We start from the raw sequence: 26596 nt of genomic DNA on the forward strand, positions 1-26596 counted from the left end.
GATACGGACGGCTTCCCATGTCTCCTCTGCGCGCCTGAACCAGTCGTCCACCGCAGGAACCTCGGTCAACTCTGATGCCAAGGCGCCAGAACCGGCTGGTACCCCAGCACGCACTGGAAGGGAGAGAGGGTAGTGGAAGAGTGGCGGAGCGAGTTCTGTGCCATCTCGGCCCGGGGCACGAACGCCACCCACTCCCCTGGCCGGTCCTGGCAATAGGACCGCAGAAACCTACCCACATCCTGGTTCACTCTCTCCACCTGCCCATTACACTCGGGGTGAAACCCTGAAGTAAGACTCATCGAGACCCCCAGACATTCCATGAACACCTTCCAGACCCTAGATGTGAACTGGGGACCCCGATCAGACTATATCCTCAGGCACCCCGTAGTGCCGGAAGACATGTGTAAACAAGGCCTCCGCAGTCTGTAGGGCCGTAGGGAGACCGGGCAGAGGGAGGAGACGACCAGGATCGCGGTGTTACCCTGTGATGGTGGAAGATCAGTCAGAAAATCCACCGTCAGGTGCGACCAAGGCCGCTGTGGAATGGGTAAGGGGTGTAGCTTACCTCTGGGTAGGTGCCTCGGAGCCTTACACTGGGCGCACACCGAGCAGGAGGAAACATAAACCCTCACGTCCTTAGCCAAGTTAGGCCACCAGTACCTCCTGCTCAAACAGCGCACTGTCCGACCAATCCCAGGATGACCAGAGGAGGGTGACGTATGGGCCCAATAGATCAACCGGTCACGAACAGCAGACGAGACGTACAGACGCCCAGCGGGTCACTGGACGGGAGCGGGCTCTATATGTAACGCCTGCTCAATGTCCATATCCAGCTCCCACACTACCGGCGCCACCAGGCAGGAGGGTACTGGACTGGGATCCATGGGCCGCTCCTCTGTCTCATACAGCCGGGACAATGCGTCTGCCTTAATGTTCTGGGAGCCTGGTCTGTAGGAAAGGGTAAACACAAAATGGGTGAAAAACATGGCCCACCTTGCCTGGCGAGGGTTCAGTCTCCTCGCTGCCTGGATGTACTCCAGATTGCGGTGGCCAGTCCAGATGAGAAAAGGGTGTCTAGCCCCCTCAAGCCAATGTCTCCACGCCTTCAAGGCCTTGACAACAGCCAACAGCTCCCGGTTCCCCACATCATAGTTTCGCTCCGCCGGGCTGAGCCTCTTCGAGAAGAAGGCACAGGGGCGGAGCTTCGGTGGCGTACCCAAGCGCTGAGAGAGCACAGCTCCTATCCCAGCCTCGGACGCGTCCACCTCCACTATGAACGCCAAAGAGGGATCCGGATGGGCCAGCACGAGAGCCGAGGTAAACAGAGCCCTCAGGTGACTAAAGGCCCTGTCCGCCTCAGCTGACCACTGCAAGCGTACCGGGCCCCCCTTCAGCAGTGAAGTAATGGGAGCCGCTACCTGACCAAAACCCTGGATAAACCTTCGGTGGTAGATTGCAAACCCTAGAAACCGCTGCACCTCCTTTACCGTGGTGGGAGTCGGCCAATTACACACGGCTGAAATGCAGTCACTCTCCATCTCCACTCCTGAGGTGGAAATGCGATACCCTAGGAAGGAGACGGACTGTTGGAAGAACAGGCACTTCTCAGCCTTGACGTACAGGTCATGCTCCAACAGGCGACTAAGCACCCTGTGCACCAGGGACACATGCTCGGCGAGTATAGCGGAGTTTAACCTGTTGGGGGTAGGGGGCAGTATTGACACGGCCGGATAAGAATACGTACCCGATTTAATCTGGTTACTACTCCTGCCCATATGCATATAATTATTGGCTTTGGATAGAAAACACCCTAAAGTTTCTAAAACTGTTTGAATGGTGTCTGTGAGTATAACAGAACTCATATGGCAGGCAAATTGGATATTTCAAACTTTTTTAACAAATAAAAAACTGAAAAATTGGGCGTGCAAAATTATTCAGCCCCCTTAAGTTAATACTTTGTAGTGCCACCTTTTGCTGCGATTACAGCTGTAAGTCGCTTGGGGTATGTCTCTATCAGTTTTGCACATCGAGAGACTGAAATTTTTGCCCACTCCTCCTTGCAAAACAGCTCGAGCTCAGTGAGGTTGGATGGAGAGCGTTTGTGAACAGCAGTTTTCAGTTCTTTCCACAGATTCTCGATTGGATTCAGGTCTGGACTTTGACTTGGCCATTCTAACACCTGGATATGTTTATTTGTGAACCATTCCATTGTAGATTTTGCTTTATGTTTTGGATCATTGTCTTGTTGGAAGACAAATCTCCGTCCCAGTCTCAGGTCTTTTGCAGACTCCATCAGGTTTTCTTCCAGAATGGTCCTGTATTTGGCTCCATCCATCTTCCCATCAATTTTAACCATCTTCCCTGCCCCTGCTGAAGAAAAGCAGGCCCAAACCATGATGCTGCCACCACCATCTTTGACAGTGGGGATGGTGTGTTCAGGGTGATGCGCTGTGTTGCTTTTACGCCAAACATAACGTTTTGCATTGTTGCCAATAAGTTAGATTTTGGTTTCATCTGACCAGAGCACCTTCTTCCACATGTTTGGTGTGTCTCCCAGGTGGCTAGTGGCAAACTTTAAACGACACTTTTTATGGATATCTTTAAGAAATGCTTTCTTCTTGCCACTCTTCCATAAAGCCCAGATTTGTGCAGTATACGACTGATTGTTGTCCTATGGACAGTCTCCCACCTCAGCTGTAGATCTCTGCAGTTCATCCAGAGTGATCATGGGCCTCTTGGCTGCATCTCTGATCAGTCTTCTCCTTGTATGAGCTGAAAGTTTAGAGGGACGGCCGGGTCTTCGTAGATTTGCAGTGGTCTGATACTCCTTCCATTTCAATATTATCGCTTGCACAGTGCTCCTTGGGATGTTTAAAGCTTGGGAAATCTTTTTGTATCCAAATCCGGCTTTAACCTCTATGGGCTAGGTGGGACGCTAGCGTGCCACCCGTGGTGCACTCCATCAACAGCAGGTGCATTTCAAGAGCGGCAAATTTGAATCCAAATAAATGTCAAAATTCAAATTTTTCAAACATACAACTATTTTACACCCTTTGAAAGATAAACATCTCCTTAATCTAACCACGTTTTACGATTTCAAAAAGGTTTTACGGCGAAAGCATAAATTTAGAGTATGTTAGGACAGTACATTTACAAGAGTTGTGTGTAATGTTTTGTCAATTCAAAGACAGGGTCACCAAAACCATAAAACCAGCTAAAATGATGCACTAACCTTTTACAATCTCCATCAGATGACACTCCTAGGACATTATGTTAGACAATACATGCATTTTTAGTTCTATCAAGTTCATATTTATATCCAAAAACAGCGTTTTACTATGGCGTTGATGTTCAGGAAATCGTTTCCCTCCAATAACCGGCAGTCAAGTCAGCACAACAAATTAAATAATTAATATTAGAAAACATTGGTAAAATATTATATTGTCATTTAAAGAATTATAGATTTACATCTCTTGAACGCAATCGACTTGCCAGATTTAAAAATAACCTTACTGGGAAATCACACTTTGCAATAATCTGAGCACTGCGCCCAGAAAAATACGCGTTGCGATACAGACTAACCGCCATGTTGGAGAGATCTAAAATCGAAAATACTATGTAAATAATCCATTACCTTTGATTCTCTTCATCAGATGTCACTTCCAGGGATTCCCAGGTCCATAACGAATGTAGTTTTGTTAAAAAAAGCTCATCATTTATGTCCAAAAAGCTCCGTGTTGTTAGCACATGATCTAAGCCCGCCGGACTTCACTTCATGAACGAGGGGAAAAAATATATTTACGTTCGTTCAAACATGTCAAACGTTGTATAGCATAAATCATTAGTGCCTTTTTTAACCAGAACATGAATAATATTCAAGGTGGACGAAAGCATTCTCTTTTAAAACATATTCGAACGAGGGTACCCAACATGACCTCGCGCGCCAGAGTCTAATCGGCCATCACCGTTCCAAGGCTCTTGTTCGGTCAGATCTCACAGTAGAAGACTCAAAACACTTTGTAAAGGCTGGTGACATCTAGTGGAAGCAATAGGAAGTGCCAAAACATTAATAACCCCCTGTGTGTTTCAATGGCATAGGCTTAAAGGTAATTCAACACATCAGGTATCCACTTCCTGTCAGAATCTGTCTCAGGGTTTTGCCTGCCAAATGAGTTCTGTTATACTCACAGACACCATTCAAACAGTTTTAGAAACTTTAGAGTGTTTTCTATCCATATATAATACGTATATGCATATTCTAGTTACTGGGTAGGATTAGTAACCAGATTAAATCGGGTACATTTTTTTTATCCAGACGTGCTAATGCTGCCCCCTAGCCCTAACAGGTTAAACTTCTCCACAACAGTATCTCGGACGTGCCTGGTGTGTTTCTTGTTCTTCATGATGCTCTCTGCGCTTTAAACGGACCTCTGAGACTATCACAGAGCATTTGCATTTATACGGAGACTTGATTACACACAGGTGGATTCTATTTATCATCATTAGTCATTTAGGTCAACATTGGATCATTCAGAGATCCTCACTGAACTTCTGGAGAGAGTTTGCTGCACTGAAAGTAAAGGGGCTGAATAATTTTGCACGGCCAATTTTTCAGTTTTTTATTTGTTAAAAAAGTTTGAAATATCCAATAAATTTCGTTCCACTTCATAATTGTGTCCCACTTGTTGTTGATTCTTCACAAAAAATTACAGTTTTATATCTTTATGTTTGAAGCCTGAAATGTGGCAAAAGGTCGAAAAGTTCAAGGGGGCCGAATACTTTCGCAAGGCACTGTATGTAACATTGCAAAAATCAGAAACTTTCTGTCCAAAAATGAAGCAGAACAATTAATCCATGCTTTTGTCACTTCTAGGTTAGACTACCGAAATGGTCTACTTTCCGGCTACCCGGATAAAGCACTAAATAAACTTCAGTTAGTGCTAAACACGGCTGCTAGAATCTTGACTGGAACCCCAAAAATTGAACATATTACTCCAGTGCTAGCTTCTCTACACTGGCTTCCTGTTAAAGCAAGGGCTGATTTCAAGGTTTTACCGCTAACCTACAAAGCATTACATGGGCTTGCTCCTACCTATCTTTCCGATTTGGTCTTGCCGTACATACCTACACATACACTACGGTCACAAGACGCAGGCCTCCTTACTGTCCCTAGAATTTCTAAGCAAACAGATGGAGGCAGGGCTTTCTCCTATAGAGCTCCATTTTTATGGAATGGTCTGCCTATCCATGTGAGAGACGCAGACTCGGTCTCAACCTTTAAGTCTTTATTGAAGACTCATCTCTTCAGTAGGTCCTATGATTAAGTGTAGTCTGGCCCAGGAATGAGAAGGTGAACAGAAAGGCACTGGAGCAACGAACCGCCCTTGCTGTCTCTGCCTGGCCGGTTCCCCTCTCTCCACTGGGATTCTCTGCCTCTAACCCTATTACAGGGGCTGAGTCCTAGCTTACTGGTGCTCTTCCATGCCGTCCCTAGGAGGGGTGCGTCACTTGAGTTTGTTGAGTCACTGACGTGATCTTCCTGTCCGGCTTGGCGCCCCCCCTTGGGTTGTGCCGTGGTGGAGATCTTTGTGGGCTATACTCGGCCTTGTCTCAGGATGGTAAGTTGGTGGTTGAAGTTATCCCTCTAGTGGTGTGGGGGCTGTGCTTTGGCAAAATGGGTGGGGTTATATCCTGCCTGTTTGGCCCTGTCCGGGGGAATCGTCGGACGGGGACACAGTGTCTCCCCACCCCTCCTGTCTCAGCCTCCAGTATTTATGCTGCAGTAGTTTATGTGTCGGGGGCTAAAGTCAGTCTGTTATATCTGGAGTATTTCTCCTGTCTTATCCGGTGTCCTTTGTGAATTTAAGTATGCTCTCTCTAATTCTCTATCTCGTTCTCCTTTTCTCTCTTTCTTTCTCTCTTTCTCTCTTTCTTTCTCTCTCTTGGAGGACCTGAGCCCTAGGACATTGCCTCAGGACTACCTGGCCTGATGACTCCTTGCTGTTCCCAGTCCACCTGGCCGTGCTGCTGCTCCAGTTTCAACTGTTCTGCCTGTGGCTATGGAACCCTGACCTGTTCACCGGGCGTGCTACCTGTCCCAGACCTGCTGTTTTCAACTCACTAGAGACAGCAGGAACGGTAAAGAGATACGCTGAAGTATCGGCTATGAAAAGCCAACTTACATTTACTCCTGAGGTGCTGACCTGTTGCACCCTCGACAACCACTGTGATTATTATTATTTGACCCTGTTGGTCATCTATGAACATTTGAACATCTTGGCAATGTTCTGTTATAATCTCCACCTGGCACAGCCAGAAGAGGACTGGCCACCCCTCATATCCTGGTTCCTCTATAGGTTTCTTCCTAGGTTCTGGCCTTTCTAGGGAGTTTTTCCTAGCCACCGTGCTTCTACACCTGCATTTCTTGCTGTTTGGGGTTTTTGGCTGGGATTCTGTACAGCACTTTGTGACATCAGCTGATGTAAGAAGGACTTTATAAATCAATTTGATTGATTGATTCATAAAATAAATCATCCATCTCATCTTAACCTCTTGGGGCTATGTGGGACGCTAGCGTGCCACCCATGGTGCACCGTATCAACAGCAGGTGCATTTCAAGAGCGGCAAATTTGAAACCAAATAAATGTCAAAATTCAAATTTTTCAAACATACAACTATCTTACACCCTTTGAAAGATAAACATCTCCTTAAACCTCTTACATCTAGACGTTCCGCTAGCGGAACACCTGCTCCAATATCCAATGATAGGCGTGGCGCGAATTACAAATTCCTCAAAAATACAAAAACTTCAATTTTTCAAACATATGACTATTTCACAGCATTTTAAAGACAGGACTCTCCTTTATCTAACCACACTGTCCGATTTCAAAAAGGCTTTACAGCGAAAGCAAAACATTACATTATGTCAGCAGAGTACCAAGCCAGAAATAATCAGACACCCATTTTTCAAGCTAGCATATAATGTCACAAAAACCCAGAAGACAGCTAAATGCAGCACTAACCTTTGATGATCTTCATCAGATGACACACCTAGGACATTATGTTATACAATACATGCATGTTTTGTTCAATCAAGTTCATATTTATATCAAAAAACTGCTTTTTACATTAGCATGTGACGTTCAGAACTAGCATACCCCCGCAAACTTCCGGGGAATTTGCTAACAATTTACTAAATTACTCACGATAAACGTTCACAAAAAGCATAACAATTATTTTAAGAATTATAGATACAGAACTCCTCTATGCACTCGATATGTCCGATTTTAAAATAGCTTTTTGGTGAAAGCACATTTTGCAATATTCTAAGTACATAGCCCAGCCATCACGGGCTAGCTATTTAGACACCCGGCAAGTTTAGCACTCACCAATATCAGATTTACTATTATAAAAGTTTGATTACCTTTTGTTGTCTTCGTCAGAATGCACTCCCAGGACTGCTACTTCAATAACAAATGTTGGTTTGGTCCAAAATAATCCATCGTTATATCCAAATAGCGGCGTTTTGTTCGTGCGTCCCAGACACTATCCGAAATGGTAAATCAGGGTCGCGCATGGCGCAATTCGTGACAAAAAAAATTCTAAATATTCCATTACCGTACTTCGAAGCATGTCAACCGCTGTTTAAAATCAATTTTTATGCAATTTATCTCGTAAAAAAGCGATAATATTCCGACCGGGAATCTCCTTTTCGGCAAACAGAGGAAAAATCACAAAGACGGGGGCGGCCAGGTCATGCGCCTAAGCCCACAGTCCCTTGATCGGCCACTTGAGAAAGGCGATAATGTGTTTCAGCCTGGGGCTGGGATGACGACATTCTGTTTTTTCCCGGGCTCTGAGCACCTATGGACGACGTAGGAAGTGTCACGTTAGAGCAGAGATCCTTTGTAAAAGATAGAGATGGCAAAGAAGTTCAAGAAATGGTCAGACAGGCCACTTCCTGTAAAGGAATCTCTCAGGTTTTGACCTGCCATTTGAGTTCTGTTATACTCACAGACACCATTCAAACAGTTTTAGAAACTTTGGAGTGTTTTCTATCCAAAGCCAATAATTATATGCATATTCTAGTTACTGGGCAGGAGTAGTAACCAGATTAAATCGGGTACGTTTTTTATCCAGCCGTGAAAATACTGCCCCCTAGCCATAACAGGTTAATCTAACCATGTTGTCTGATTTCAAAAAGGTTTTACGGCGAAAGCATGAAGTTAGATTATGTTAGGAGAGTACATTGACAATAGCTGTGTGTAATGTTTTGTCAATTCAAAGACAGGCGTCACCAAAAGCATAAAATCAGCTAAAGTTATGCACTAACCTTTGACAATCTCCATCAGATGACACTCCTAGGACATTATGTTAGACAATACATGCATTTTTAGTTCTATCAAGTTCATATTTATATCCAAAAACAGCGTTTTACTATGGCGTTGATGTTCAGGAAATCGTTTCCCTCCAATAACCGGCAGTCAAGTCAGCACAACAAATTAAATAATTAATATTAGAAAACATTGGTAAAATATTATATTGTCATTTAAAGAATTATAGATTTACATCTCTTGAACGCAATCGACTTGCCAGATTTAAAAATAACCTTACTGGGAAATCACACTTTGCAATAATCTGAGCACTGCGCCCAGAAAAATACGCTTTGCGATACAGACTAACCGCCATGTTGGAGAGATCTAAAATCGAAAATACTATGTAAATAATCCATTACCTTTGATTCTCTTCATCAGATGTCACTTCCAGGGATTCCCAGGTCCATAACGAATGTAGTTTTGTTAAAAAAAAGCTCATCATTTATGTCCAAAAAGCTCCGTGTTGTTAGCACATGATCTAAGCCCGCCGGACTTCACTTCATGAACGAGGGGAAAAAATATATTTACGTTCGTTCAAACATGTCAAACGTTGTATAGCATAAATCATTAGTGCCTTTTTTAACCAGAACATGAATAATATTCAAGGTGGACGAATGCATTCTCTTTTAAAACATATTCGAACGAGGGTACCCAACATGACCTCGCGCGCCAGAGTCTAATCGGCCATCACCGTTCCAAGGCTCTTGTTCGGTCAGATCTCACAGTAGAAGACTCAAAACACTTTGTAAAGGCTGGTGACATCTAGTGGAAGCAATAGGAAGTGCCAAAACATTAATAACCCCCTGTGTGTTTCAATGGCATAGGCTTAAAGGTAATTCAACACATCAGGTATCCACTTCCTGTCAGAATCTGTCTCAGGGTTTTGCCTGCCAAATGAGTTCTGTTATACTCACAGACACCATTCAAACAGTTTTAGAAACTTTAGGGTGTTTTCTATCCATATATAATAAGTATATGCATATTCTAGTTACTGGGTAGGATTAGTAACCAGATTAAATCGGGTACGTTTTTTTATCCAGCCGTGAAAATACTGCCCCCTAGCCCCAACAGGTTAAACTGAGACCAGGTTGTTTGTTGCATCTTAACAACAAAGGAGAATTACGGCAAGAATTTACGTTGGTGATTAACTAATGACAAAGGTTAGGAAAGTTGACGTAAAAGGTTAGAATGAAAATGACAAAGGTTAGGATAATTGACCTAAAATGTTAGGTGAATTAAAAGTTAGAATAAGGGATAAGGGAAGGGTTAGCTAAAATGCTACAGTTGTCCCCGACGCAACTCGAATACCCAACCTTTGGATTGTTAGACTTCGCTGTATACATCAACGACAAAGGTTAGGATAATTTATGTAAAATGTTAGGTTAATTTAAGGTTAGAATAAGGGTTAGGGGAAGAGTTAGCTAAAATTCTACAGCTCTTCCCGACGTGAATCGAACACACAACCTTTGGATTGCTAGACGTTCGCTATATACGCCCACCCATTCTCCCCGACCAACCTCCCTCCTCCTGTTTTGCATGTTATTTTGGCATTAATACGTGTCACATATCAGTTTGCAAACAACATAAAAATATATAAATATAATAAGTGAGTTTATAAAGCCGCATACAAACATGGTCTCTTTTTTGGTTTCTTAAGTATGGCAGCTCCAAAATGCAGGTAGCTCAGTACTTTCTGTGGTGCTGGGGCAGCCAGCAGAAAATATGGAGCGTAGGGGTTAGTAATGTTCTCTAGTTGCGCCGTGATTGGGTAATGTTCTCTAGTTGCGCCGTGATTGGCTCAGTGTTCTGTTAATAATGGGGAAACTACATCATCGCCAAATTTAAGGGTAGAGCTAGAAAATTCAAGCCCCATTGGGTGATGCCATAGAGTTACATTATAAGTGCCAATCCAAGAAAGCTCGAGGTCAATGGTCACAGATAAAATGACGTCAAATCACGTTACATCTACAGTATCTTTGATTGGAGTAACTTTGTCAACATCATAATTTCAAAATATTACCTTGCAAGCTAGCAGTCATCATCATGAATCAAGCCGAAAATCTACTGGCAAATGCTTTTAATCCTTGTCATATGAAGAGAAATAATGAAGAGAAATGATAGATAAAAAGTATCGGTGCTCATTGGCAATTGGACATAAACATTACACAACAAGTTGGAAATCACAAATTCAACAATGAGTGGTTTGGAAGGAATTAGAAACTAACTGCAAGCATTGCAAAGCAATCGCTAGCCTGCTGTTCAGTGAAGTGGCTGTGTGGGCCCAACTTTGGGTTTAAGGGTCTCTTTTCCAAACTTAAAATGATAAAGATTCAACATTGGCCATGCTGTCAATTCAGCATGATTTCTGCCACGCTCTAAACAACTGTTAACTCGGAACTGGGAAACCTGACTTCAGTGAGTTCAAGACAACTGGGAACTCGGGGAAAAAACGAGCTCCGACTGGGAAAATACGTTTTGTACGGTCATCCAACTCGGAATTGTAAGTCGGGAACTCTGGCCTCTTTCTAGAGCTACGACCTGAAGATCGCTGACGTCATCATGATTTGACCTTGTTTTTTTTCAGAGTTCCCAGTTGTCTTGAAAACGCCATAAATGCCATGCTTTGATGGCAAAGTTTCATGACAAAATTTGCCCACGAAGGACCGCCTCACCACCTTCCTGTTCAAGTGAGCACAGCACAACAAGGTGAGTCCAAAAATGGGAGATATGTATAGCCCATGTGCTTCACTCTAATAATTTGGTCTATTTTCCCCTCTTAATTTTGCCGACTGTTCTGATTTGATGGTGCACATGTTGCCTTAAACCTGTTTTAGAGAAACGTAATCATTGAATATTGTACGAGCTATGTAGGAGCTATGCTCCCTTTAATTATCCTATGGTTCTGACTTGGCGTACAGGGAGAACACTGTAAGAATGGTCCATGTTCTGAATTCTGTCGCTGTACATTTCAAAAGTGCTGAACAAATAGTTATATTGACTACTTCCATCCTAGCTCACTCATTAATGTCTTAATCGACATTGCCTCTGTAACCGATGTGAAATGGCTAGTTAGTTAGCGGTGGTGCGCGCTAACAGCGTTTCAATCAGTGACGTCACTCGCTCTGAGACTTGAAGTAGGGTTTCCCCTTGCGTTGCAAGGGCGGTGGCTTTTGTGGCGCGATGGGTAACGATGCTTCGTGGGTGTCAGTTGTTGATGTGTGCAAGGGTCCCTGGTTCAAGCCCAGGTTGGGGCAAAGAGAGGGACGGAACCTACACTGTTACATTGATGCTGTTGACCCGGATCCTTGGTTGCTGTGGAAAAGGAGGGTGAGTGTAACCGATGTGAAATGGCTAGTTAGTTAGCGGTGGTGCGCGCTAATAGCATTTCAATCAGTGACGTCACTCGCTCTGAGACTTGAAGTAGGGTTTCCCCTTGCGTTGCAAGGGCCGCGGCTTTTGTGGCGCGATGGGTAACGATGCTTCGTGGGGTGTCAGTTGTTGATGTGTGCAAGGGTCCCTGGTTCGAGCCCGGGTTGGGGCGAAGAGAGGGACGGAACCTACACTGTTACACCTCATACGCTTTTTCGTCCCCTTATGCCATAGTTTGTACATCTCAATTGTCAGTAGAAACCACAATGGCGCCGGAGAAGAAGGCTGACGTTTTACGTGTCCACAACCGATTGTGTTTTTTGTTAGTTTATTTGCGTTGTTTGTAGCTTATTATTTTACTCATTTTGTACGTAATGTTGTCGCTACTGTCTCTTATGACCGAAAATAACTTCTGGAAATAACTTCCTTTAACCTGTTATGGATAAGGGCAGGATTTTCACAGCCGGATAAAAAACGTACCCGATTTAATCTGATTATTACTCCTGCCCAGAAACTAGAATATGCATATAATTATTAGCTTTGGATAGAAAACACTCCAAAGTTTCTAAAACTGTTTGAATGGTGTCTGTGAGTATAACAGAACTCATTTGGTAGGCCAAAACCTGTGAAGATTCCATGCAGGAAGTGGCCTGTCTGACAACTTCATGCCTTTCTTCATTATCTCTATCCATTACAGAGGATCTCTGCTGTTAGGTGACACTTCCTACGGCTCCCATGGGCTCTCAGAAGGCGGCAAAAAGCTGAATCGTGGCTTTGCAGGCTTTGGTTGAAACAAAGTAGCGCGTTTGGGTAGTGGCTGCTCACAGTACTGTGAGATTCAGGCGCGTGCCTGCGTCGACAGAATGCTTTGTTTTCTTTCGTCTGTTTACCTAAACGCAGATTCCCGGTCGGAATATTATCGCTTTTTTACGAGAAAAATTGCATAAAAATGGATTTTAAACAGCGGTTGACATGCTTCGAAGTACGGTAATGGAATATTTAGAAATCTTCTGTCACGAATTGCGCCATGCTCGTGACCCTTATTTACACTTCGGATAGTGTCTTGAACGCACGAACAAAACACCGCTATTTGGATATAACGATGGATTATTTTGGACCAAACCAACATTTGTTATTGAAGTAGCAGTCCTGGGAGTGCATTCTGACGAAGACAACAAAGGTAATCAAACTTTTGTAATATTAAATCGGAGTTTGGTCAGGGCTAAACTTGGTCGGTGTCTAAATGGCTAGCCGTGATGGCTGGGCTATCTACTGAGAATATTGCAAAATGTGCTTTCACCGAAAAGCTATTTTAAAATCGGACATATCGAGTGCATAGATGAGTTCTGTATCTATAATTCCTAAAATAATTGTTATGTTTTTTGTGAACGTTTATCGTGAGTAATTTAGTAAATTCACCGGATGTTTGCGGGGGGTATGCTAGTTCTCAACGTCACATGCTAACTTAAAAAAGCTGTTTTTTGATATAAATATGAACTTGATTGAACAAAACATGCATGCATTGTATAACATAATGTCCTAGGGTTGTCATCTGATGAAGATCATCAAAGGTTAGTGCTGCATTTAGCTGTGGTTTTGTTTTTTGTGACATTATATGCTAGCTTGAAAAATGGGTGTCTGATTATTTCTGGCTGGGTACTCTGCTGACATAATCTAATGTTTTGCTTTCGCTGTAAAGCCTTTTTGAAATCGGACAGGTTAACCTGTTACATCTAGACGTTCCGCTAGCGGAACACCTGCTCCAATATCCAATGATAGGCGTGGCGCGAATGACAAATTCCTCTAAAATCCGAAAACTTCCATTTTTCAAACATATGACTATTTCACAGCATTTTAAAGACAAGACTCTCCTTTATCTAACCACACTGTCCGATTTCAAAAAGGCTTTACAGCGAAAGCAAAACATTAGATTATGTCAGCAGAGTACCCAGCCAGAAATAATCAGACACCCATTTTTCAAGCTAGCATATAATGTCACAAAAAACAAAACCACAGCTAAATGCAGCACTAACCTTTGATGATCTTCATCAGATGACACACCTAGGACATTATGTTATACAATACATGCATGTTTTGTTCAATCAAGTTCATATTTATATCAAAAACCAGCTTTTTACATGAGCATGTGACGTTCAGAACTAGCATACCCCCCCGCAAACCTCCGGTGAATTTACTAAATTACTCACGATAAACGTTCACAAAAAAACATAACAATTATTTTAAGAATTATAGATACAGAACTCCTTTGTGCAATCGCGGTGTCCGATTTTAAAATAGCTTTTCGGTGAAAGCACATTTTGCAATATTCTGAGTAGATAGCCCAGCCATCACGGCTAGCTAATTAGACACCCACCAAGTTTAGCCCTGACCAAACTCCGATTTACTATTAGAAAAGTTTGATTACCTTTGGTGTTCTTCGTCAGAATGCACTCCCAGGACTGCTACTTCAATAACAAATGTTGGTTTGGTTCAAAATAATCCATAGTTATATCCAAACAGCGGCGTTTTGTTCGTGCGTTCAAGACACTATCCGAAGTGTAAATAAGGGTCACGAGCATGGCGCATTTCGTGACAAAAGATTTCTAAATATTCCATTACCGTACTTCGAAGCATGTCAACCGCTGTTTAAAATCAATTTTTATGCCATTTTTCTCATAAAAAAGCGATAATATTCTGACCGGGAATCTGCGTTTAGGTAAACAGACGAAAGAAAAAAAAGCATGGGGTCGACGCGGGCACGCGCCTGAGTCTCACAGTACTGTAACCAGCCACTACCCAAACGCGCTACTTTTTTTCAACCAGAGCCTGCAAAGCCACAATTCAGCTTTTTGCCGCCTTCTGAGAGCCCATGGGAGCCGTAGGAAGTGTCACGTAACAGCAGAGATCCTCTGTAATGGATAGAGATAATCAAGAAGGGCAAGAAATTGTCAGACAGGGCACTTCCTGCATGGAATCTTCTCAGGTTTTGGCATGCCAAATGAGTTCTGTTATACTCACAGACACCATTCAAACAGTTTTAGAAACTTTGGAGTGTTTTCTATCCAGAGCTAATAATTATATGCATATTCTAGTTTCTGGGCAGGAGTAATAATCCGATTAAATCGGGAACGTTTTATGTCCAGCTGTGAAAATACTGCCCCCTAGCCATAACAGGTTAACAAGTCTGATGAGCTCGACACGAATGATATACTGCTTTCTCGGGAACAGGCCCAGATCCCCGTGGGTTGCATGTAGAGGAGGCGGAGAAAAAGGGACCAGAGGGCGGGCTGCCTTCTGAGAATTCGTAGGCGATTGAATAAACCCCCAGTTCCTTCTATTCTGCTAGCAAACATGCAATCTTTGGAGAATAAAATGTATTACCTATGTGGAAGATTAAACTACCAACGAGACATTCAAAAGTGAAATATCTTATGCTTCATGGAGTCGTGGCTGAATGACAACCCTTTAAATATACAGCTGGCTGGTTATACGCTGTACCGGCAGGATAGAACAGTGGCGTCTGGTAAGACAAGGGGCGGTATTTTTGTAAATAACAGCTGGTGCACGATATCTAAGGAAGTCTCGAGCTATTGCTCGCCTGAGGTAGAGTATCTCATGATAAGCTGTAGACCACACTATCTACCTAGAGAGTTTTCACCTGTATTTTTCATAGCTGTCCACATACCACCACAGACTGAGGCTGGCACTAAGACAGCATTGAATGAGCTGTATTCCGCCATAAGCAAACAAAAAAACGCTCACCCAGAGACAGCGCTCCTCGTAGCCGGGAACTTTAATGCAGGGAAACTTAAATCCATTTTACCAAAAAACTCTGGACCACCATTACTCCACACACAGAGACACATACAAAGCTCTCCCTCACCATCCATTTGGCAGTTCTGACCATAATTCTATCCTCCTGATTCCTGTTTACAAGCAAAAATTCAAGCAGGAAGCACCAGTGACTAGATAAAAAAAAGTGGTCAGATGAAGCAGATGCTAAGCTCCAGGACTGTTTTGCTAGCACAGACTGGGATATGTTCCAGGATTCCTCTGATGGCATTGAGGAGTACAGTCATTGGCTTCATCAATAAGTGCATTGATGACGTCATCCCCACAGTGACCGTATGTGCATACCCAAACCAGAAGCCATGGATTACAGGCAACATCCGCACTGAGCTAAAGGCTAGAGCTTCCGCTTTCAAGGAGTGGGAATTTAACCCGGAAGCTTATAAGAAATCCCGCTATGCCCTCTGATGAACAGGGTTATCAAACATACAGCCCGCAGGGAAAACAAAACTCAGTATACTTTTAAATTACTAAAACCAAATCGAAACTGTGTAGAAATTATAATGGACTTAAATTCATACAGTTGACTGTGTCCAGCTCACAATAATCACAGAAATGAAAGCTAGACAGTCAGGGAGCGAAAATTCAAAAAAACTATTGATATAGGACTATGTTTAGCAAATTTTGACCACGAGGAAATGTAACCAATTTTCAGTGCAGCCCTCCGGACCTCGTTGAAGACAGAATGCCGGCCCTCAGGAATTTTTTTGGACACTCCTTCTCTAGAGTGTGTATTAATGCCGCGTTCAAAACAACTGGGAAAGGGGAACTCGGAAATCCTCGACTTCCAACTTCAGTGCGTTCAAAACAACTGAGAACTCCAACTGGGAAAAATCGATTTGAGCGGTATTCCAGCTCTGAATTCCAACTCGGGAACTTGGGCCTCTTTCGCGAGTGCCACTTTCTGACCTGAAGATCACTGACATCATGATTTGACCTCATATTTTTCAGAGTTCCCAGTTGTTTTGAACGTTGCATTAGCATCACTTACCACCATCTTGTTAAGGGAGACCCAGCAGTCCTGGGGGAAATCCTGCAGCATGGGAACCAGGAACTGCAAACAGCCATCCCAGTGACACAGCAGCAACATCATACCAATCAGGTTGAAGATACGCATCACTGCACTGGCCAGGTCATAGGTCATATGGAAGATCTGTCACAAGAGGGACAGAAAAAGAGGACAGTCAGTGGTGTGTAACACCTCATTCATTCACCATTTCACATGGATTTAGCTTATGTTAACAAAGACAATGAACACATGATTTAAAAAAAAAAGATGGAGCCAGATTCCATTATTTGCATTATCTGGTTACAACAGGATATGGACAGGATTTGGATTCATGATTGGATTAGTTATTGTAATTCAGTAAGTACATTTACCGATACTGATTATGCACAGTTCCTTTCCTGAACACACAGCTGTTGCACTTTCATTCGTTACCTTGAGAAATGAAGCACACCAAATAACTTCTGTGATGAAACACTAATTTCCTGCACTCATCAGGCACTAATAGCTCTGTTGAGATGAACATGATCAAGAGAGATACAGTAAGTGTGGAATGTCAAAAATCTCAATCAATCAGACATAAGACAGCTATCCTCCCTCATTCTCCCTTCCTTCCTTCCCTTCCTCCAACCATCCCTCCTCCTCTCCCTGCCTCCCTCCTTCCTTCCTTCCTTCTCCAAGACCAAGCCTTGTCCTATTATGGTGAGTGTTTGTTTAGAACACAGAACACCCAGCCCTGAGTGATGCACTGGTGTTGTGGTCACAGCCTTGTAAACACTTCTCAGCTGTGGCCCTTTGGCTGTGGTCAAAGGGCCTGTCTCCCTATCGTGCAAGTGTGCATGCATGTGTGTGTGTTCCAGAAAAGCCCTGCAGGAGAACCAATTAAGCCCCCCAAAACCATAAGACCCAAAGGCTACCACACCTGAGATAGGGGAAGTTGCCCTATATAGGAACTAGGCCATTAACATCCCTCTACGAAAACAGGGGAGAGAAGAGATGCTTCTGGCTGCTGTTTACAATGTAGAGCTCCAACAGAGTGTGAGCCAGGCGATTCAGTCATCTCACAAGACCTCACTCACGCCAACCCGTGGGTTTAAAGCTTAACTGAATGCAAAATTAGAACCTGCTTTGATACACAACAGAAGGCTGGAATGTATCCTTTTGCTGTTTCTCCAAGTGACTGTATTGGAATATCTGTGGTGAAAAAGGCCAAGCAAGCATCCTTTTGTATCACCTCTTTCCAGCTTTGTCTCAAAAGTCCTACAGTTAAAAACAAAATCTCTGTATTACCGAGGCCCCTGTGTTTCCTGTGTTTGGGTGGTACTGTATGTGGGTGTTTTTCAAGGTGCCTGCACAGCTGTTTCTGCTTGTGTATAATTTACCCGCAGTGCACACAGACATCTAAATAAATGCAGTGGCTTGTCACTGTTAAAATGTAGTGTTTTGTAACACTAAAACACTAAAACTAGTGGTAACTGAGCTGCCAATACCTTAACCTGTTAGGGCTAGGGGGCAGTATTTGCACGGCTGGATAAAAAAATGTACCCGATTTAATCTGGTTACTAATCCTACCCAGTAACTAGAATATGCATATACTTATTATATATGGATAGAAAACACCCTAAAGTTTCTAAAACTGTTTGAATGGTGTCTGTGAGTATAACAGAACTCATTTGGCAGGCAAAACCCTGAGACAGATTCTGACAGGAAGTGGATACCTGATGTGTTGTATTACCTTTAAACCTATGCCATTGAAAAACACAGGGGCTGAGGAATATTTTGGCACTTCCTATTGCTTCCACTAGATGTCACCAGCCTTTACAAAGTGTTTTGAGTCTTCTGGAGGGAGATCTGACCGAACAAGAGCCATGGAACGATGATGGCCCATTAGACACCTGGCGCGCTAGGTCATGCTGGGTACCCTCGTTCCAATACGTTTTAAAAGATTTTGCATTCGTCCGCCTTGAATTTTATTCATGTTCTGGTTAAAAAAGGCCCTAATGATTTATGCTATACAACGTTTGACATGTTTGAACGAACGTAAATATATTTTTTCCCCTCGTTCATGAAGTGAAGTCCGGCGGGCTTAGATCATGTGCTAACAAGACGGAGATTTTTGGACATAAATTATGAGCTTTTTTGAACAAAACTACATTCGTTATGGACCTGTGATACCTGGAAGTGACATCTACTGAAGAGAATCAAAGGTAATGGATTATTTACATAGTATTTTCGATTTTAGATCTCCCCAACATGGCGGCTAGTCTGTATCGCAACGCGTATTTTTCTGGGCGCAGTGCTCAGATTATTGCAAAGTGTGATTTCCCAGTAAGGTTATTTTTAAATCTGGCAAGTTGATTGCGTTCAAGAGATGTAAATCTATAATTCTTTAAATGACAATATAATATTTGACCAATGTTTTCTAATTTTAATTATTTAATTTGTGGTGCTGACTTGAATGCCGGTTATTGGAGGGAAACGATTTCCTGAACCTCAACGCCACAGTAAAACGCTGTTTTTGGATATAAATATGAACTTGATAGAACTAAAAATCCATGCATTGTCTAACATAATGTCCTAGGAGTGTCATCTGTTGGAGATTGTAAAAGGTTAGTGCATAATTTTAGCTGATTTTATGGTTTTGGTGACGCCTGTCTTTGAATTGGCACAACATTACACACAACTCTTGTAAATGTACTGTCCTAACATACTCTAAATGTATGCTTTTGCCGTAAAACCTTTTTGAAATCGGAAAACGTGGTTAGATTAAGGAGATGTTTATCTTTCAAAGGGTGTAAAATAGTTGTATGTTTGAAAAATTAGAATTTTGACATTTATTTGGATTCAAATTTGCCGCTCTTGAAATGCACCTGCTGTTGATGGAGTGCACCACGGGTGGGACGCTTGCGTCCCACCTAGCCCATAGAGGTTAACCTGTTATGGCTAGGGGGCAGTATTTTCACAGCCGGATAAAAAAACGTACCCGATTTAATCTGATTATTACTCCTGCCCAGAAACTAGAATATGCATATAATTATTCGCTTTGGATAGAAAACACTCCAAAGTTTCTAAAACTGTTTGAATGGTGTCTGTGAGTATAACAGAACTCATTTGGCAGGCCAAAACCTGAGAAGATTCCATGCAGGAAGTGCCCTGTCTGACAATTTCTTGCCCTTCTTGATTATCTCTATCCATTACAGAGGATCTCTGCTGTTACGTGACACTTCCTACGGCTCCCATGGGCTCTCAGAAGGCGGCAAAAAGCTGAATTGTGGCTTTGCAGGCTCTGGTTGAAAAAAAGTAGCACGTTTGGGTAGTGGCTGGTTACAGTACTGTGAGACTCAGGCGCGTGCCTGCGTCGACAGAATGCTTTGTTTTCTTTCGTCTGTTTACCTAAACGCAGATTCCCGGTCGGAATATTATCGCTTTTTTACGAGAAAAATGGCATAAAAATTGATTTTAAACAGCGGTTGACATGCTTCGAAGTACGGTAATGGAATATTTAGAAATCTTTTGTCACGAAATGCGCCATGCTCGTGACCCTTATTTACACTTCGGATAGTGTCTTGAACGCACAAACAAAACGCCGCTATTTGGATATAACGATGGATTATTTTGGACCAAACCAACATTTGTTATTGAAGTAGCAGTCCTGGGAGTGCATTCTGACGAAGAACACCAAAGGTAATCAAACTTTTCTAATAGTAAATCGGAGTTTGGTCAGGGCTAAACTTGGTCGGTGTCTAAATGGCTAGCCGTGATGGCTGGGCTATCTACTGAGAATATTGCAAAATGTGCTTTCACCGAAAAGCTATTTTAAAATCGGACATATCGAGTGCATAGAGGAGTTCTGTATCTATAATTCTTAAAATAATTGTTATGTTTTTTGTGAACGTTTATCGTGAGTAATTTAGTAAATTCACCGGATGTTTGCGGGGGGTATGCTAGTTCTCAACGTCACATGCTAACTTAAAAAAGCTGTTTTTTGATATAAATATGAACTTGATTGAACAAAACATGCATGTATTGTATAACATAATGTCCTAGGGTTGTCATCTGATGAAGATCATCAAAGGTTAGTGCTGCATTTAGCTGTGGTTTTGTTTTTTGTGACATTATATGCTAGCTTGAAAAATGGGTGTCTGATTATTTCTGGCTGGGTACTCTGCTGACATAATCTAATGTTTTGCTTTCGCTGTAAAGCCTTTTTGAAATCGGACAGTGTAGTTAGATTAACGAGAGTCTTGTCTTTAAAATGCTGTAAAATAGTCATATGTTTGAAAAATGGAAGTTTTCGGATTTTAGAGGAGTTTGTATTTCGCGCCACGCCCATCATTGGATATTGGAGCAGGTGTTCCGCTAGCGGAACGTCTAGATGTAAGAGGTTAAAGGAGACAGCACCTTAACTTTGCTGGAGTATTGAAACACATGGTTGTGAGGGTATTGGAACAGATTTAAGGTGTACTGAAACATTCATCCTGAGGTGTTCTGAAACATGACATGGTACCACACACAACATAATCAGGAGAGTGACCAGTGATTCCATGTCTATGTATATATGGCAGCAACTTCTAAGGTGCAGGGTTGAGTAACCGGTTGGTAGCCGGCTAGTGATGGCTATTTAACAGTATGATAGCCTTGAGATAGAAGCTGTTTTTCAGTGTCTCGGTCCCAGCTTTGGTGCACCTGTACTGACCTCGCCTTCTGGATGATAGTGGGGTGAACAGGCCGTGGCTTGATGATCTTTTTGGCCTTCCTGTGACATCGGGTGCTGTGGGTGTCCTAGAGGGCAGGCAGTGTGCCCCCGGTAATGCATTGGGCAGAGCGCACCACCCTCTGGAGAGCCCTGCGGTTGCAGGCGGTGCAGTTGCCGTACCAGGCGGTGATACAGCCATACAGGATGCTTTCAATTGTGCATCTGTAAAAGGGTCTTAGGGGCCAAGCCAAATTTCTTCAGCCTCCTGAGGTTGAAGAGGCGCTGTTGTGCCTTCTTCACTACACTGTCTGTGTGGGTGGACCATTTCAGATGGTCAGTGATGTGTACACTGAGGAAATGAAACCTTTCCACCTTTCCAATGTGGATAGACACGTGCTCCATCTGCTGTTTCCTGAAGTCCACGATCATCTCCTTCATTTTGTTGACGTTGAGGGAGAGGTTATTTTCCTGGCACCACTCCGCCAGGTCCCTCACCTCCTCCCTGTAGGCTGTCTCTTCATTGTTGGTAATCAGGCCTACTATGGTTGTGTCGTCTGCAAACTTGATAATTGAGTTGGAGATGTGTGTGGCCACACAGTCATGGGTGAACAGGGAGTACAGGAGGGGGCTGAGTACGCACACTTGTGGGGCCCCAGTGTTGAGGATCAGTGAAGGGGAGATGTTTTTTCCTTCACCACTTGGGGGTGGCCCATCAGAAAGTCCAGGACCCAGTTGCACAGGGCGGGGTTCAGACCCAGGGCCCCGAGCTCGATGATGAGCTTGGAGGGTACTATGGTGTTGAAGGCTGAGCTATAGTCAATTAACAGCATTCTTACATTGGTATTCCTCTTGTCCAGATGGGGTAGGGCAGTGTGCAGTGCAATAGTGGTTTCATCGTCTGTGGATCTATTGGGGCGATAAGCAAATTGAAGTGGGTCTAGGGTGTCAGGTAAGGTAAGGTAGAGGTGATTTGATCCTTAACTAGCCTCTCAAAGCACTTCATGATGACAGAAGTGAGTGCTACAGGGTGATAGTAAGTTAGTTCAGTGCTTCCTTATCCCAGCAGACTGGAATAAGGAGAGATTGAATATGTCTGTAAATTCTCCAGCCAGCTGGTCTGCGCATGCTCTGAGGATGCAGCTAGGGATGCCATATGGGACGGCAGCCATGCGAGGGATAACACACTTAAATGTCTTACTCACGTCGAACACATTGAAGGAGAGCCCACAGTCCTTGGGAGAGGGCCACATTGATGGCACTGTGCTATCCTCAAAGCAGTGAAGATGGTGTTAAGTTTGTCTGGGAGCAAGAAATCGGTTTCTGCTACCTGACTGGTTTTCCCTTTGTAATCCGTGATTGTCTGTAGACCCTGCCACATACGTCTCGTGTCTGAGCCGTTGAATTGCGACTCTGTACTGACGTTTTGCCTGTTTGATTGCCTTATGGAGGGAATAACTACACACTTTGTATTTGACCATATTCCCAGTCACCTTGTCATGGTTAAATGCGGTGGTTTGCGCTTTCAGTTTAGCACAAATGCGGCCATCTATCCATGGTTTCTGATTTGGGTAGGTTTTAATAGTCACAGTGGGAACAACATCCCCTATACACTTCCTGATGAACTCAGTCACCATGTTTGTGTATACATCAATGTTATTATCCGAGGCTACCTGGAACATATCCCAGTCCGTATGATCAAAACAATCTTGAAGCATTGAATAGACCTTAGCACGGGTACCTCCTGTTTGAGTTTCTGCCTATAGGAAGGGAGGAGCAAAATGGAACTGTGATCTGATTTGCTGAAGGAAGGGCAGGGGAGGGCATTGTCGGCATCCCGGGAGACAGAATATTAGTGGTTGAGTGTTTTTCCAGCACGGGCACTACAGTCAATGTGTTGATAGAACTTCGGTAGCGTTTTCCTCAAATTTGCTTTGTTAAAATCCCCAGCTACAATAAATGCGGCCTCAGGATATGTGGTTTCCAGTTTGAAGAAAAAACAATGTTTATATATCAATGCTCCAAGAAACACACCAGCTCCAAAAAAAAAGCCATTTGTACAAACTGCTGCTTTTTCATCAGCCCCAAACAAATCTAAAGCTGTAATCATAATGATACGTAATAAACTTTCTTGGGTAGAGGCGAAGACAAAGATGGCAGAATCAATTTCCTTAAATGTATCCATAATGGAAAGAAAATTGCCTTTATTAATGCGTATACTCCAAATTCATATGATCCTATGCTTCTTGATTCTCTGTACAGCATATTGTTAGAATTAACTGAATTCCATCTGGTTATTGGGAAAGGCATGGATGCCATTTTGGACATTCAAAATAAATGTAATAAAACCAACTACAACCAAGGCTCTCCATTATATACCCTCTGATTACAACCTTATTGATGCCTGGTGAGCACATAATCCTGAATCAAAAGAGTGCACTTTTTACTCAAACAGCCATGAATCTTTCTCACGAATCAATTGCATAGTATTATCTATACCTCTATTTCTATCTTCAACATATGAGCTTGTCTGACCACTACGCTTACTACTGACAACTTCACATTTATGAACTCCTAAAGGAGCCATAAGATGGCGTTTCAACATTTCATTATTACAGAATCAAACATTCTGTGATCAATTTGAAATGTGACTAAATTCATTCATAATGATCAATAAAAATTAAGTCGATGACCCCTGGATACTATGGGATGCTACCAAAGGTTTTATTAAAAATAATGGAAATGTTGTTAACTGTGTTAGAGCATTCTCAACAAACTCTTTTCAGACCAGGTGACTATTACTCTTTCCAAAGTCAAGACAGAACATATTTATTGACAAGGCAGAGAGCAGAATTTGCCATCCATCAAGTTAGACTCAACCATTACTTCCATGGTAATTGTCCCAGTTGTTTACTGGCCAACACGCTATGCAGTAATGATCAATTAACTGATTGAATCTATTGAATCTGAAACAGGGGAATTACTGTCAGAACCCAAATTCATCAATCAAAGATTCTCAAGCTTCTATAAAGAACTGTACACCTGTGATTGTAAATCCACACAAAGCCAGATTAGGTCCTTTCTAAAATAATTACGAACTCTTCTTCTCGCAACAGAGGAAGCCACCTCGGTGGGAGCCTAAATCTCTCTCATTGAATTAAAAAGGAGATTGGATAGCATGAATAAAGGCAAATCATCTGGATGGGACGGTATTCCTCCTGAGATCTATTTAAAATGTTGGAATCAATTAGGTCCACTATTGCTCAAAATGATTAATATAGCCATTCACAAAGGTTAATTTGGGAGAGATGTGAATAGAGCACTAATTTCACTTTTATGAAAAAAAAGGTAAGGATACCACCCAGTGTTCTCACTATCGCCCCCTATCTTAGACAAATACAGATAATAAACTGTTTTCCAAAATGTTGTCATCTCGAGACTTACCCAAATTAGGCCACACAGACCAAAGCGGGTTACAAAGTGTTTATACTCGGATAACCTCTGTCGACTATTACATATCTTAGATGCTTCATCAGAAACAACAGCTCCTTGGGCTGTATCTCTTGATGCAGAAAAAGCTTTTGATAGACTAGAACGGTCATACCTCTTGGTCTGTCTTGGAACATATGGGTATTGGCTCCAATTTCATTAATATGATTAAAATACCATATGCAAAACCCTCAGCCATACTGTATATCCCTTAAACAATGTAAACTAAGCTGTGGTCCTATTATTGCTCACACAATTTATATTTGGGTTAGGGTTCATTAAAAAACAATTAAAAAAACAATGTAACTGGGAATCAAAATGGCATGCCCATACTGAAATATTACACAATAATGATTTGCAACCTTGAGGGAGGCCTTTTGCATCCCCCCAATGGTCCATATGTGCAATCCATACCCTTGCCAATATAAAGGACAATAATGGTTTGAGAACATCCCAAGATTTGAAAGATACATACACATTACCAGGCAACTACTTTTTTTCTATATTTACAACATACACCATATATACAAAAGGAAGTTTGACACCCCCTCAAATTTGTGGATTGGGCTATTTCAGCCACACCTATTGCTGACAAATCTGAGAACGCTGCCTGCCCGAATGCATAGAGCCAACTGTAAAGTTTGGTGGATGAAGTGGTGGTCTGGGGCTGTTTTTCATGGTTCAGGCTAGGCCCCTTAGTTCCAGTGAAGGGAAATCTTAATGCTACAGCAGACAATGACGATTCTGTGCTTCCAACTTTGTGGCAACAGTTTGGGGAAGGTCCTTTCCTGTTTCAGCATGACAATGTCCCTGTGCACAAAGCGAGGTCCATACAGAAATGGTTTGTCGAGATCGGTGTGGAAGAACTTGACTGGTCTGCATAGAGCCCTGACCTCAACACCATTGAACTCCTTTGGGATGAATTGGAACGACTGCGAGCCAGACCTAATCGCCCAACATCACTGCCTGACCTCACTAATGCTCTTGTGGCTGAATGGAAGCAAGTCCCTTTAGCAATGTTCCAACATCTAGTGGAAAACATTCTCAGAAGAGTAGAAGCTTTTATAGCAGCAAAGGAGCGACCAACTTCATATTAATACCCATGACTTTGGAATGAGATGTTCAACCAGGAGGTGTCCACACACTTTTGGTCATGTAAGCTATGCTGGCCTATGGAGTCCCTTGGGAAACTCAACTACCGAACCATCCAATGATGGGATTCATAAATAAAATATCTGAGCTCCTGAAAGGAATGAGCTCTATAATATCAATCAATCAATCAAATGTATGGGTGCAACAGGTCAGCACCTCAGGAGTAAATGTCAGTTGGCTTTTCATAGCCGATCATTCAGAGTATCTTTACCGCTCCTGCTGTCTCTAGTGAGTTGAAAACAGCAGGTCTGGGACAGGTAGCACATCTGGTGAACAGGTCAGGGTTCCATAGCCGCAGGCAGAACAGTTGAAACTGGAGCAGCAGCACGGCCAGGTGGACTGGGTACAGCAAGGAGTCATCAGACCAGGTAGTCTGGCCTGATGACTCCAATATATAAACAACTTTTGGAAAGCTCATATTCTGAGCTAGCCATTAAAAAAGTATGGTACAGATCTAATTGAATATGAACAACCCTTTAACTGGAACAGAATATGAAAAAATCCGTAATCCAAACCATCAATTTATACATTTTACTGTATTTAACACCAAGGAAAAGTTTAATCATGAAATTGGCCCCAACTCCTAACTGTGCACTGTGTCCCCTAAATCAGGTAGGCACATTCTTGCATATGATGTGGGAGTGCCCTGCAGTCAAATCCATC

The 26596-nt window shown here is 42.8% G+C and overlaps 1 protein-coding gene across 1 annotated transcript in view; it reads right to left on the reverse strand.

Annotated features, from left to right (window-relative positions):
- The window catches only part of LOC106573610 (potassium/sodium hyperpolarization-activated cyclic nucleotide-gated channel 2), a 139517-nt gene that overhangs the window by 49501 nt on the left and 63420 nt on the right, over positions 1 to 26596 (reverse strand). The window contains exon 3 of the mRNA XM_014148809.3: positions 16585 to 16746. Coding sequence (XP_014004284.1) covers positions 16585 to 16746 — 162 coding nt within the window. The remainder of the gene's footprint in view (positions 1 to 16584; positions 16747 to 26596) is intronic.

Source organism: Salmo salar, chromosome 16 (assembly GCF_965601325.2).
Source record: "Salmo salar chromosome 16, fSalSal1, whole genome shotgun sequence".
Lineage (NCBI taxonomy): Eukaryota > Metazoa > Chordata > Actinopteri > Salmoniformes > Salmonidae > Salmo > Salmo salar.